Below are 13778 nucleotides of genomic sequence, written 5' to 3'. Positions count from 1 at the left end.
ACAGGCCCTTCGGCCCACCGAGTCTGTGCTGACCAACAACCACCCATTTATAGTAATCCTACATTAATCCCATATTCCCTACCACACCCCCACCACCTATCTACACTAGGGGCAATTTACAATGGCTAATTTACCTATCAACCTGCAAGTCTTTGGCTGTGGGAGGAAACCGGAGCACCCGGCGGAAACCCACGCAGACACAGGGAGTACTTGCAAACTCCACACAGGCAATACCCAGAACTGAACCCGGGACGCTGGAGCTGTGAGACTGCAGTGCTAACCACTGCGCCACCCAAATATTACTAATTTGAAATTGAATACAGGTGCAAGTGTAACAGTGTTGTCAGACCAAGAGCCATGGTTGTCAAAACATTGCTAACAACCATTAGACACTCAGTTACACGGTCCAGGAGGGATTGAAATGAAGGTCAAGGGAAAGTTACAAGCAACACTCCAATAGAAGACAGATAATAGAAAGCCGATATGTTCTGAAAAAACAAGGATTTTCTCTGTTAAGCAGAAAAGCGTGCTTAGACCTACATCTAATTTATGAAGTGGATGAAATCAAACAGCCAGAGTCCAACAGTCGCCTTCAATCAGACTTTCCAAAACTCTTTTCAGGTCTAGGCAGAAGACCAAGTATAGCACAATGTTAAGAGACAATGCCAGACGGTTATGTATTTTTAAGCCAAGAAAAATACCACAGCCATTGATGAACCAAGTTCAGCATCAGCTGGACGAGATGACCAGCATGGGTGTCATTTTCCCAGCCACAAAGCCAATGGAGTGGTGTTCGGCTATGGTCCCAGTTCCAAATCCAAATGGTACTCTTTACATTTGTGTGGACATAGAGCAGTTTAACAAAGCTATGGCGAGGGAAATCCATCCCATGTCTTCGGTGGACAGAAGCCTGGCAAAGCTATCCAAAAGCACTTTGTTCACTAACCTCAACATGACTAATGGCTTTTGGCAGGTTCCATTGGACCAGAAGTCAAGGTTACTGGCAACATTTATCACTCCATTTGGAAGATTCTATTTCAATCGTTTATCATTCGGTATAACATCCGCACCTGAAATTTTCCAAAGAACTATGTTGAGTATTCTAGAAGGCCTTAAACGAGTAATGTGCCATATGGATGACATCCTCGTCCTTGGGGAATCTGTCGAAGAACATGACCAGAGGGTATCAGCAGTTTTAAATTGTCTTCAAGAATAAGGGCTGGCACTTCATGAAAAGTGTAAGTTCTCGAAAATGTCTATTAATTTCTTAGGACACATTGAAAGTAGCAAGGATATAATGGTAGACCTGCAAAAGATGAGAGCCATTATGGAATTCCCAATTCCTACTTCTGTCCAACATCTCCAACAATTCTTTGGAATGGGGAATCAGTTGGCAAAATTTTTATCTAATTTGGTGCAAGTTACCAATCCATTAAGACAACTCTTGAAGAAAGAATCAAGTGGTGTGTGAAATGCACATCAAGAGCAGGCATTCCGAAGGACCAAAGAAATGCTCATATTGCCAAATGTCTTAGCACACTATAACCCTTTACTACCAACCACATCTACAGGGTTAGGGGCAGTCCTTTTTCAACAACAGCGAGATGGATGTCAAAGACTGATCTATTATGCATCTAGAGCATTGTCCAAGACTGAGACAAGCTATACTGTCATTCAGAAAGAAGCACTCGCATTCACATGGGCTTGTGAGAAGTTCTCAGATTACATTATTGGTTTGAAAGTTGTCATTGAGATAGACCACGACCCCTTAGTTTCCTTATTAGATAAGAAGGAAATTGTGAGGATTCCTCCGAGAATTCAGAGATTCTGATTGCGTTTGAAGAGATATACATACGAGACGGTATATGTACAAGGAAAGATGCAAACGTCCACTGATGCATTATCAAGAGCAACTGTTGACCATCTTACAAAACAGGATGTTAACTTTGTGGATGCAATAGAGTTGTATTCACAGTACACAGCGTTTCAATGACCAGCAAGTTCACAAAAACTCCAACAAATTCGCCACGCTCAAAATTGGGATGAGGAATGTATGTGTATACGCTAATTCTGTACACAGGGTTGGCTGCAACGATGCCCCAGTGGTAAGATAATGAAAATCTTCTTTGAATTCAGGAAACACTTCACTATCTTGGATGATTTACTGATGTATAACAGCAGACTGGTCATTCCAATCGCACTTAGGTTGGATATCTGGGAAAGAATAATCAGGGCCATACGGGTATCACGAAATGCAGAGCACAGGCTCAGTTATCTGTCTGATGGACAGAAATATCCAGAGACATAGAAAACATGATCTCAGATTGCCAGTTATGTGAAATATACAGACCAGACCAGAAAGTACCTCTTATATCGACATGATTTCCAAGCAGACCAAGGGCACGTCTAGGTATGGATCTATTTATGTATAATGGAAAATCCTACATGTTAGTGATCGATTATTTTTCGAGATGGATTGAAGTGAAAAGGTTCTATTCAACAACTACAGAATCTGGCATTTGAAGTTTACAGGAGATCTTTGCAACACATAGTATTCCTAACGAGGTTGTGTCAGACACAGACTACAGTTTGCAAATGAATACTTCACACAATTTGTGAGAAAGTGGGGATTTGAACATCTCACAAGTTCCCTGAGATATCCTCAATCTAATGGAAAAGTGGAAAGAGGAGTCAGAACTATTATGTCGTTGTTGAAGTAGAATGAAGATCTTCCAACTGGACTCTTGAATTATCGATCTACTCCATTGTTATGTGGACTATCACCTTCAGAGCAGTTGATGGGGCAGAAGCTAAGAACTCAACTTCCTATTCTACCCAAGAAACTACTTCCAGGGCTAGATGTCCAGGATTATCAGCGAGTTCAAGACAGAGAGAAGTCTTACAGGAAACAACTAGCTCAATTACAAGAAGAGATTTAGTACCAGAATCCTACCCAGGTTGAAAGAAGGTGAAAAAGTATGGGTACTAGACCTAGAAAGAGAAGGTGTAGCCATCCAAAGAGATGAAAATCCTCAGAGATCTTATTTAGTACATACTTCGGAAGGTACTATAAGATGAAATAGGAGAAACTTTATCACTATTCCACAGAAACAACAATCAGTTATATATTTGGATGGACCACATGGTGATCACGGAACCCAGAGACAACAAGATACTACAAACCTTAGTCAAGACCATCCAAGTCATCAAACACACTTCCGAGAAAGACTACTGATCTTCCGAGTCCAACAAGAACACGATCAGGGAGAGTCGTGAAGCCTCCCGACAGATTGAATCTGTGGTGGCAACGACTTGGGGAGAGATGGGGTAGTATGTAAAGTCAAAATGAATGAATGTATATATGTCAACAATATATATGGACAAAGACTTTTGGGCAGAGATGGAATTTAATGGTCTGAAAGGATTAATGTTTGAGACAGTGAGAGTAACCCCTCCCACCGTGGTGATGATGATGTAATAGTCAAATGGGTAATAGGCTTAGAAGAAGAAGCATCATGAGGGGTGCTAGCAAGACATGCTTAAGGAGAGTGTATTTAGATGTGTAAATACAATAAACAAGTTATTATTGAGACATACACAGACTCCAAGAATTCTGTAGACAAAACTTGACCTCGCATCTTAAACACTGTCAACAATATACAACAGATCCCTTACCCATAGACCTTCACTAGTGTGGGGAGGAAGATTACTCAGCCTTCCAAGGGAGACCCCCATTGGTGGGAGCAAGCCTGATGTCTCAACCTCCCTGAGGGTTCCTATGTCAGGCATTAGGCCCCTCTTCAGTCCATACAAGGCGCCAAATGTTCACCTTAGGCAGTCATTCGGGATGCCTGAAAAATGATCTGACTCAATCTCAGCTTGGACTTTCTCCAGGTGCCCAGGATGTTGGTTCCCTGAGATTAGGCCTTGTTATGCCCAAACAGGGCCACAATGTAATTTTTGTAAAGAACACTAAGCTGTTAGAGATTAAATAAACCACAATGAGGCTTATAAACCAACTCTCAATCTATATTGATTTATGTTTGGAAAAAAGTAGCAACTCATGATTTTCACACCAAATCTCTTGATTTTTAAGAATTTGTCTCCTGATTTATGAGATGGTGGGTTTGGCATTACCGCACATACCAGGAAGTTGGGCCCAGGGCTCAGGCAGACTCAACGAGAAATTTCCATCCATTATTGATCACTAACTGCTAAGCTCCAATCTCCCAAGTGCTTCACTGGTCTGAAGCTTTCTACAAGTAGTCTGAATATTTAAATTATATCCTAAGTATACTAAATGTAACACAAAGTGTAGACACGGACAATATTAGTTACACAATCAAAGAAACAGACTTAGAAGTTAATGATTTATGAAAAATCCTCAGGCCCTACAACCCTCCGAGACCTCTGTGCTCCTCTGATTCCAGCTTCTTAAACATTCCTGATTTTAATTGCTCCACCATTGTCGGCCTTGTCTTCAGCTGCCAAGGCCCCAAGCTCTGGAATTCCTTCCTTAAACCTCTCTAACTGTGTCTCCTCCTTTAAGATTCTCCTTAAAACCCACCTCTTTAACCAAGCTTTTGGTCACCTGTCCTAATATCTCCCTATGAGGCTTGCGATCAAATTTTGCTTGAGAATCACTCCTGTACAGAGCCTTGGGATATTTTACTATGTAAAAGGCAGTATATAAATGCAAGTTGTTATAATTCTCATCCTACACAAGACATTTTCAAAAATCGTCTGGTGGTGCAAGCAGGTTCATTATAATTCTCACCCTAAAGAAAGTGGAAAGTGGAGATAGGTATTGTGTTACTGGAGTCTGGTAGTATTTTATAAGTAAAATGATGAATTCTGCAGGACTTTTTTTCTGAGCAGAAGTCAGGAAAGCTTACATTATTAGCATGCGATTACCTAAAATGCAAGATAAACTTTCTTCACTATGTTTAGGGTCTGTGAACCTGCCAGTTTCCGCAGAGCAACTACTACGTAGATTGCAGAGGTCTCCCAGTTTGGAGATGCTTATGTCATCTTAAGCAGACACAAAGTAAACAGCTCCTTGTTCTCTTAAACTGATTCATACTTGATATTGTTACAGCCTATTATCACATGTACAATGATAAGAATGGGCAATTTAATCGCTGCCCTTACAGTAATCTAGTCTTCAAGATGATTCAAGCTGTTAACCACAAAGAATGTTTTGGCCACTAGTGCCATCAACCACAAGTCTCTGAATAATCACAGAATAGAAAAGCACAATTAAATCAAACTTAACTGCTACTGCAAAAGACTAATTCCAGCAGATTGGTTGAAAGATAAAGGCAGTTAAATCGTGAGCTACTCACCGGAGGGCCAACAAGACCAGGTTCTCCCAAATCACCGATAGGTCCCTGTTCACCCTATTGTAATCAGAGTAAAGAAAAAGGCACTTTAAATTCTGTGACACTATGAATTAAGTTTTCATTTCACAGTTTTACACTGGTTTAAGTGGTTCAATAGTTTGCTTATACACCATTTTCAGAAACATAAATAGGTACAACTCGATACATTTTACTAATTCATGCTCCTGATGCTGAACACTAGATTATGTTATTGTCAAAGCTTCTATTCTCATCATTTTTAAAACTGTCTTAATTTCTTCATTACTACTTCTACTTTTTCTACCTGTTCTACTTCCTCCGCAGGCTGCCTGTCATCATCCTCCAGCCAAAAGGGCAAGGTGATCACAGCTATAGCCTTCAAATTGTACAACAACTGGCAAAAATTGAGCAACCATTTCGTCTCAAGCCACATATAATTAACCAGCAGCCCATGAGGGTGGTTATACTGGCCTCCTGTCTCCCACAGTCCTGTCCACTTCTGGGTGGCCCTGGCGAAGGAGCACGCAGTGTCCGCTGGTACGCTTGAGACTTTCCATGGCCGATGGGCACCACAGGAACTGGAGGACATAGTCAACAGCTGATTTTATAAGTTTCCTCTGTTTTATGGTTTAGTTCCTTATTCCTTGGGTCCCTGTCAAAAAAGGGGGGCATTTTTCTTTGATGACACTGAGCATCCCAGGGTCGTCTTATTGGTTTTATCATTAAAACCTGGTGGGTGTGCGTGCAGCTGGCCACGACTGAAGTCAATGAAATAACCAAGAACAAAACTGGCTAATTTGGATCTAAAAAAAAAACTGGAACTTTACTGCTGGTTTAAGGCAGGAATAAGATGGAGAACTGAGTCGTGCAATGGGTTAAATATGAGCTTTTCACCTCTGGCACCAGGATGTAATGCAGCTCAGATTGATGAAATATCATGGGCTGGATTTTACAGTGTGTAAAGCAATGGTGCTTACTGCTGGCCTTGAAGAAACTTGCCCACAACGATCTAGTGAGTTCTGTGGTGTGCATTTCCCCCATCCTGATGCCAGTTTGAATCTGGCATCGTGAAGGGGATCTCCAGGCGTGCAGCAGCAGTGATGTCAGCAAGCAGGGTAAGCAGCCAATCACATCACAATTCTCATGCAGCAAACCAGGATGTAAAAACCACTGAGTCCCTTCACTTTCAATTTAAATTTTCAGGTGGTGAAATAAATTATGATTGGATTAAGATATAAGCTAACTTTATAAGCAATTTTTCAAAACATCGTGTGGAATTTATCACAATGGAGAAATTCAACATTCCACAAATATAAAAATAGTTTTTCAGGGTGTGTGTGTGTATGTGTAGCACAAATTAGCACACTGTTAAAAACCCAGTTACACCTGATCCAACAAGGTGGAACTTTTTCCAAGATTTTTACAGTGAGATTATTAGTGTACGAGTGGAAGTAAGGGCCCAACGTAAAATAAGTTTTAAGTCAATAGCATTAATACCTTAAAGGGCAGTTTGACACACTCAAGAGGGCATCGTGAAGAGGGATACGGGAACATGGTAAAAACAATAATTGGAGTGAGAGGAGGTTCACTTGGACTATAAACAGCAGCAAAGAGCCATTGGGCCGAATGCTCTGCTTCTGCACTGTAGTTATTATATAATTCCAGTCTTAGTCCAGTCCGTGGTGAACATGAGGGAAAAACTGTCCTTAATTTCACACAGAGGTGACAGGATAGCTTGTGTGGGAAATGGAAAAACTGTTGTACTGATGCAATGGGGACTGCTGTTCGGAAGTTAGAACTGGGGTTCGTTGTCAGGGCAGAGGGAGATCTACTCTGCATCTGACTGTGTATGATGCTGAGAATGGGTGCCTGAACTGGAAGCGCTCCACTCCCCAGCACTAAGACCCCTGGAGAATGGTGTTCAAGCTGGCAGATATCTTCAAGTACCTTATCCAAACAGACCCCTTTCATGTGTCAGCCTACAAGGTAAGAGCAATTTGACCTCACAGTTCAGCTCATGGACTGTGCCCATCCAAAGCATTATTGGATTGCAATCAGGAGAAGGAAACCAGGGTGATTTTCCCCTCCCTAACCAACTGCCAGGGTTCCAGTAGATTGACTTCCAGCGGGACAATGGGGTCTAATGGGAGTGGAGCTGCATCTAGCTGGTCCTCCAGGTTGGGGGTTGTGAGTCAGGCTAACAACCTGTCCACAGGCAGAAGGGTCTTTGCTACGGAAAGAACCCAGAGCACAATCTGCTGGATATACAAGCAGTTGCCTTATCACTGGATGTGGGAAAGGTTCCAGTGGATTGGAAAAATGCTAATATAGCTCTCTCATTCAAAAAAGGAGGGAGGCAGAAAGTAGGAAACTATAGACTAGTTAGTTTAACATCTGTCGTTGGGAAATTGTTAGAATCCATTATTAAGGAAGTAATAACAGGACATTTAGAAAGTAAAAATGCAATCCATCAGAGCCAGCATGGTTTTATGAATGTTTGACGAGTTTGCTAGAGTTCTTTGAAGATGTAACAAGTAAAGCGAATAATGGGGATCCTGTAGATGTAGTATATCTGGACTTCCAGAAGGCATTTGATAAGGTGCCGCACAAATGGTGAATACACAAGTTAAGATCACATGGGGTTAGGGGCAATTTATTAGCTTGGATAGAAGATTGGCTAACCAACAGAAAAGAGAGAGTTGGGATAAATGGGTCCATTTCTGGTTGGCAAGATGTAACTAGTGGAGTGCCACAGGGTTCAGTCCTCGGGCCCCAACTATTTACAATCTATATTCATGACTTGGATGCAGGGATAGAAGGTACTATAGCTAAATTTGCAGATGACATTAAAATAAGTGGGATAATAAGTTGCAATAAATAAATAAGAAATTTACAAATGGATATGGATAGGTTAGGTGAATGGGCCAAAATTTGGCAGATGGAGTTTAATGTGGATAAGTGTGAGGCTATCCATTTTGGTCAGAAGAATAGAAAGGCAAATTATCTAAATGGAGAGAAACTTCAGAGTGCTTTGGTGCAAAGGGATCTGGGTGTCCTCGTGCATGAATCGCAGAAAACTAGTGCAGCAGGTGCAGCAGGTAATAAGGAAGGCAAATGGAATTTTGGCATTTATTGCTCAAGGAATAGAGTATAAAAGTAAGGAAGTGTTGCTGTAACTGTACAAGGCATTAGTGAGACCGCACCTGGAGTATTGCGTACAGTTTTGGTCTCCTTACTTGAGGAGGGATGTAGTTGCATTGGAGGCAGTTCAGAAGAGGTTCGCTAGATTGATTCCAGAGGTGAGGGGTTTGTCTCATGAAGAGAGATTGAGCAGTTTAGGCCTTTACTCTCTAGAGTATAGAAGAATGAGAGGAGATCTAAGAGGTATATAAGATGATTAAGGGTATTGACAAAGTAGACGTAGAGAGGATGTTTCCTCTGGTGGGGCAATCTAGAACAAGAGGTCATAGTTTTAGGATAAGGGTTAGCAAATTTAAAACAGAGATGAGGAGAAATTACTTCTCTCAAAGGATCGTGAGTCTGTGGAATTCACTACCCCAGAGTGTGGTGGAAGCTGGGACATTGAGTAATTTAAGGAGGAGATAGACAGATTTTTAATTAGTAAAGGGTTGAAGGGTTATGGAGAATGGGCAGGAAAGTGGAGTTGGGGCCCAGATGAGATCAGCCATGATTGTATTGAATGGTGGAGCAGGCTCAAGGGGTTGAATTGCCTACTCCTGCTCCTAGTTCTAATGTTCTTATGTGTCAATAGGCATGAAGAGAGAGAAGTAGAACCAACAGAGGGAGGTGGGTGAGTTTGGTGCAGCGGAAGCAGTTGTACTGTCACCCAACTCAAGCTAGCACTCACCAAGAATCCAACCAATAGTGGTGTTTCCACACTACCTTTAATAAATGAGCTATAGGAAGGTCGCCAGTTCATGGACTTTCTAAGCCGCAGTCAGGCATGTGACCACATGAGCTGCCAGGCTTCCAATTACAAAGTCTTTTGAGCCATTCTTAACATAATTGCAGTACTGTGCAATATATAATAATTAAAATGCAGCAATGTTGGAAATCTAAATCGAGCATGATTTATGATTTATGGGGGGAAGTGATGTGGCCAGCACGTTTTCTGGGAACAGAATTGCTGTAACGAATGTTTATTTATATTGTCTTAAATGGGCCCTCAACTAACTGAACAGCCTAGTAACTCTGGAATAGAAGGGTGTGCCCCCCATTGAAATACAAAATACATTTTACAGAGATTTAAAAACATTTGTTCTCAGTATATGGCTGTCACTAGAAATGCATTGGTCATTCCAAGGTTGCCTCGAAAAAGTGGAGGTAGGTCGTCTTCTTGAACATTTTGATACATTGAGTAGTTTTCTACTTCAGCGGACAGTTGAGAGTCAATCATGTTGGGTGTGGGACTGGAGTTAGATATAAGCGAGAACAGGTAAGGATATTTCTGAACAATCTGACAGCTTCATAGACACTTTTACAAAGAGCACCTTTCTATTTCCAAATATTTGAAGCTGATTACAAATTCCCATTGAACTCATGAAGGCATTTGAGTATGTCATGAGCAGCAATGAGATCATAAACATATCCAGGAGTGAGACTGATTGGAAAATTCAGATTTTTTTTATAAGTAAGTTACAATCAACTTCATAATTGGCAATTTCTACCACATCTCACTATTGTTTACAGGATGTTCTTCCATTATGTTAATAGTACATTTTTGACTGGCCACGTAATGAGTATTTTTGAGAGGGCAGGGGATGCGGTTCTTCCAAATGTAAAAAGAAATTAGAATAAGACTCACAGATCATTTCTTTGCCCTATAATATCATTTCATATCATAGGTTTAAGGTCAACTTACAGGTTTACCAGATGATCCCATAGCGCCAATCACACCAGCTGGACCTTGATTACCCTGTAACAAAACAAAAACAGCAAAGATGAGATGGAAGAAAAATAAATTGTTTAAAATTGCTTATAAAAAAGCACAAAATAAACAGCAATGGTAATCATTTTATCTGTATGTTCTAAATCTAAAATACTTTATTTTAGAAGAAACGAGCGTTCTGGAAAAACTGAAACTATTATCTCATAAACAACTAGCTTGCCATTTCTACAAAGATTTATAATTAAAAGCATTGGTTAATTGACCTTTGCCACATGTTATTATTTTAACTTCTTTCATAGAAACGTAAATATGGAATGAGGAGAGACACTGCTTCCACAGACCATGTACAATCTGAACTATCACAGACATTACCAACCCATTTAATCTCCTAAAGAAAAGGGGCTGAAAAGTTTCTTCCTTGTACAAAGATAAATCAAGGAAAATTCAGGAATGCCTATCAAATCTCTCATCCAACATTATACATCCCAGACACTTCCTTGATGATCCAACTGATCAGGAACCACCATGTTCCACACCACAATTATTTCTGTCTGTAATTATCCTTTAACCCTCCAATAATTTCTAAGTAAACACTCAATCTCTTCACCTAATCTGCAATTCTCTAGTTATGCCTATTTTCAATAGTTTAAGTGTATTTGAATTGATTTGCCCTGTGTCTGGAATATCTTTTACTGTAATGAATAAATGAATATGGAATGTTAGTAAAATGTCTTCGGTAACGGCAAAATAATACCTGACTTTAACCCACATAGGGATTAATTTACAATCCCACACTTACAATGGGAGAAGTGTGAATCGTCCAAGAATGGCTGAATGGTGGGGTTGCCGAATCAGTGAATTTACCCTAAATTTCCTGAACAAATTTTAATTTGTGTTATTGAAAATGTCTTCTACTGTTCCTCTGTCCTTCTTTATTACCAAAACTCATTTGCTCTAAACTTCAACAGTAACTACTTACCAGATAGGGTAAACTGCTTAGTGACAATTAAGCATTATCTAAGCACAGCATGGATACTCAGAAATACAATCATTTCATACCTTTGCACCAGTTGCACCCTGAAGTCCTGGAGCACCAGGCAAACCCTGGAAAATAAAGGTAGGGTCAACAAATAAAAAGCTTTTCTTCCTTAAGTGTCGTAACATGCATCAATTTAAAGTACTTTGATTAAATGGAGACTATTGTAGGCCTGATTTCCCCCATTCTGGGTGGAGGTGTTGGATGGAGGAGGCCCATTCTCAGAGAGGGCTGGTCAAGAAATGGTTGATCAACAGCCCCTGATTTTTCATCCGTTCATTTAAATGGACAGAAAATCAGATGCTTTGGATCCAGTGTTTCCCAACCTGGCCTGTCTGTGAGCATTGCTCCTCACAGGAATGACCAATGGGTAAGTCAGCCCTTGCATCACATCCCAGTACTGAACTCCAATACACAGCACTGCTGTCAGCTGTAGCTCAGTGGGTAGCGTGCTCACCTCAAAGGCAGAAGGTTACAAGTTCAAATCCCATTGTAGTAGATGTCAATCAAGACTGATACCCCAATGTAATAGTGAGAGAGTGCTGCACTGTCAGAGGTGCTGTCTTTTGGATGAGATGTTTAACCGAGGCCCTGTCTGGCCTCAGTTGGATGCAAAAGATCCTGCTGCACTATTTCAAAGAAGAGCAGGAGAGTTCTCCCCAGTGTGCTGGCAAATATTTATCCCTCAGTCAACATCACAAAATCATTATCTGGACATTATAACATTGTTGTTTGTGGGAGCTTGCTGTGCACAAATTGGCTGCTGTGCTTCCCCCTTTACTACAGTGACTATACCTCAGAAGTACTTCGTTGGCTAGAAAGCACTTTTGGAGGTGATGAAAGGCGATATATAAATGCAAATCTTATTTTTTTCTTTCACACCTCAGTATTGAGCATCAATGCTCAGTACCCAGAATTTGGGAGTCAAATGCCAGGGCAACCATATTGGTTCAACAAAATAATCACAAGTAGTGAGACAATAATACATCTTTCAGAAGATTTAAAACATATTTATTTAAATAATTGTAGATGGCAGGACCCTCGTCCAGCATGAAGCACCAACAGCTGCATTTCCCTTGCTTAGGTTGTGTCCAGTTTTGTTCCACATCCTGCAGTATTATTCTGTTCCCAGGGTATTTTCCATCATTATCTTCCCCCCACCTTCTACTTCCCTACATGTATCTCTCATTCTGCGAAACTGTACAATGGGGAGGATCTTCCTTTTGTTGTCTGGGCATAAAGAAGTAATCTTAGAGTAAAAGTCTGCATGTAGGAGCCTGTGCCTGCAACAGAGCTCATGTGATTTCTTATCTATTTAAGTTAACAAGTGGAAGATCGGCCAGTTTGCCTATTGGGTCTGATTTTGCTCTATGCTCTGCACATGGTGACTATTTTCACTGATTGCAAAAGGAACGTCTGCCCCCATTGACTTTGCCTCATAGTAACCAGGTTACAAGGGACCATTTCTGCTGTTTTACTTGGGGGTAAAGTCACCATTTATTATTTTGGAATTTACTAGCAAAAGAGTTTGATGAACTCCCACAACAGCTTGAAGGGTTTCCCTGGTTTACCATCACTAAAGAAAATAAAGGATGTTTAGAGAATAAAAGATCCTGGCTCAACAGTACCGGTACATCCTCAGATGTGGTAGGTAGATTTGTGAAAGTCGGAAATAATTTCTCTTATTATTTGTTCCTGGGATGTGACCATCACTGGCCAGGCCAGCATTTATTGCCCATCCCTAATTGCCCTTGAGAAGGTGGTGGTGAGCTGCCTTCTTGAACTGCTACAGTTCATGTGGGGTAGGTACACCCACAGTGCTGTTAGGAAGGGAGTTCCAGGATTGTGACCCAGCGACAGTGAAGGAACAGCAATGTACTTCCAAGTCAGGATGGTGTGTGACTTGGAGGGGAACTTGCAGGTGGTGGTGTTCCCATGCATCAGCTGCCCTTGTCCTTCTAGGTGGTAGAGGTTGTGGGTTTGGAAGGTGTTGTCGAAGGAGCCTTGGTGCATTGCTGCAGTGCATTTTGTAGATGGTACACACTGCTGCCACTGTGTGTCGTTGGTGAAGGGAGTGAATGTTTAAAGTAATTGTTGCGGTGTCAATCAAGCAGACTGGTTTGTCCTGGATGGTGTTGAGCTTTTTGATTGTTGTTGGAGCTGCACTCATCCAGCAAGTGGATTAATAGCAATGAGCCCCATTGTTGGTCGATGCTGGCAGCACCAGGAATGGCACTAAGATAAATTACTGTTTGTAACTGGTTTGCCTGTGGTTTCAATGGCATCATCTCCATTCATGGTTGCCAACTTCCTCCACTTCAACACCCACTGCCGCACCCTCAACTCCAGGGGCTGCAAGTTCATGTGCACATGGAGCACGACTGTCCTGGTTGCCCATCAATAGATCTGCCTTCAGCATGACCAAATCCTCTTTTGCCACCATGGTCAACCTAAAGGGCAAGAAAATCCCAAA

The 13778-nt window shown here is 41.2% G+C and overlaps 1 protein-coding gene across 1 annotated transcript in view; it reads right to left on the bottom strand.

Moving 5' to 3' along the window:
* LOC137366606 (collagen alpha-1(IX) chain-like) overlaps positions 1-13778 on the bottom strand; it is a 230725-nt gene that overhangs the window by 65465 nt on the left and 151482 nt on the right. Inside the window, exons 24-26 of the mRNA XM_068028325.1 lie at positions 11329-11373; positions 10243-10296; positions 5346-5399 (exon numbers count right to left, since the gene is read on the bottom strand). Of these exons, the coding sequence (XP_067884426.1) occupies positions 5346-5399; positions 10243-10296; positions 11329-11373 (153 nt within the window). The remainder of the gene's footprint in view (positions 1-5345; positions 5400-10242; positions 10297-11328; positions 11374-13778) is intronic.

Source organism: Heterodontus francisci, chromosome 3, assembly GCF_036365525.1.
Source record: "Heterodontus francisci isolate sHetFra1 chromosome 3, sHetFra1.hap1, whole genome shotgun sequence".
NCBI classification, from domain to species: Eukaryota; Metazoa; Chordata; class Chondrichthyes; order Heterodontiformes; family Heterodontidae; genus Heterodontus; species Heterodontus francisci.
This window is presented reverse-complemented; position numbering and strand designations above follow the sequence as displayed.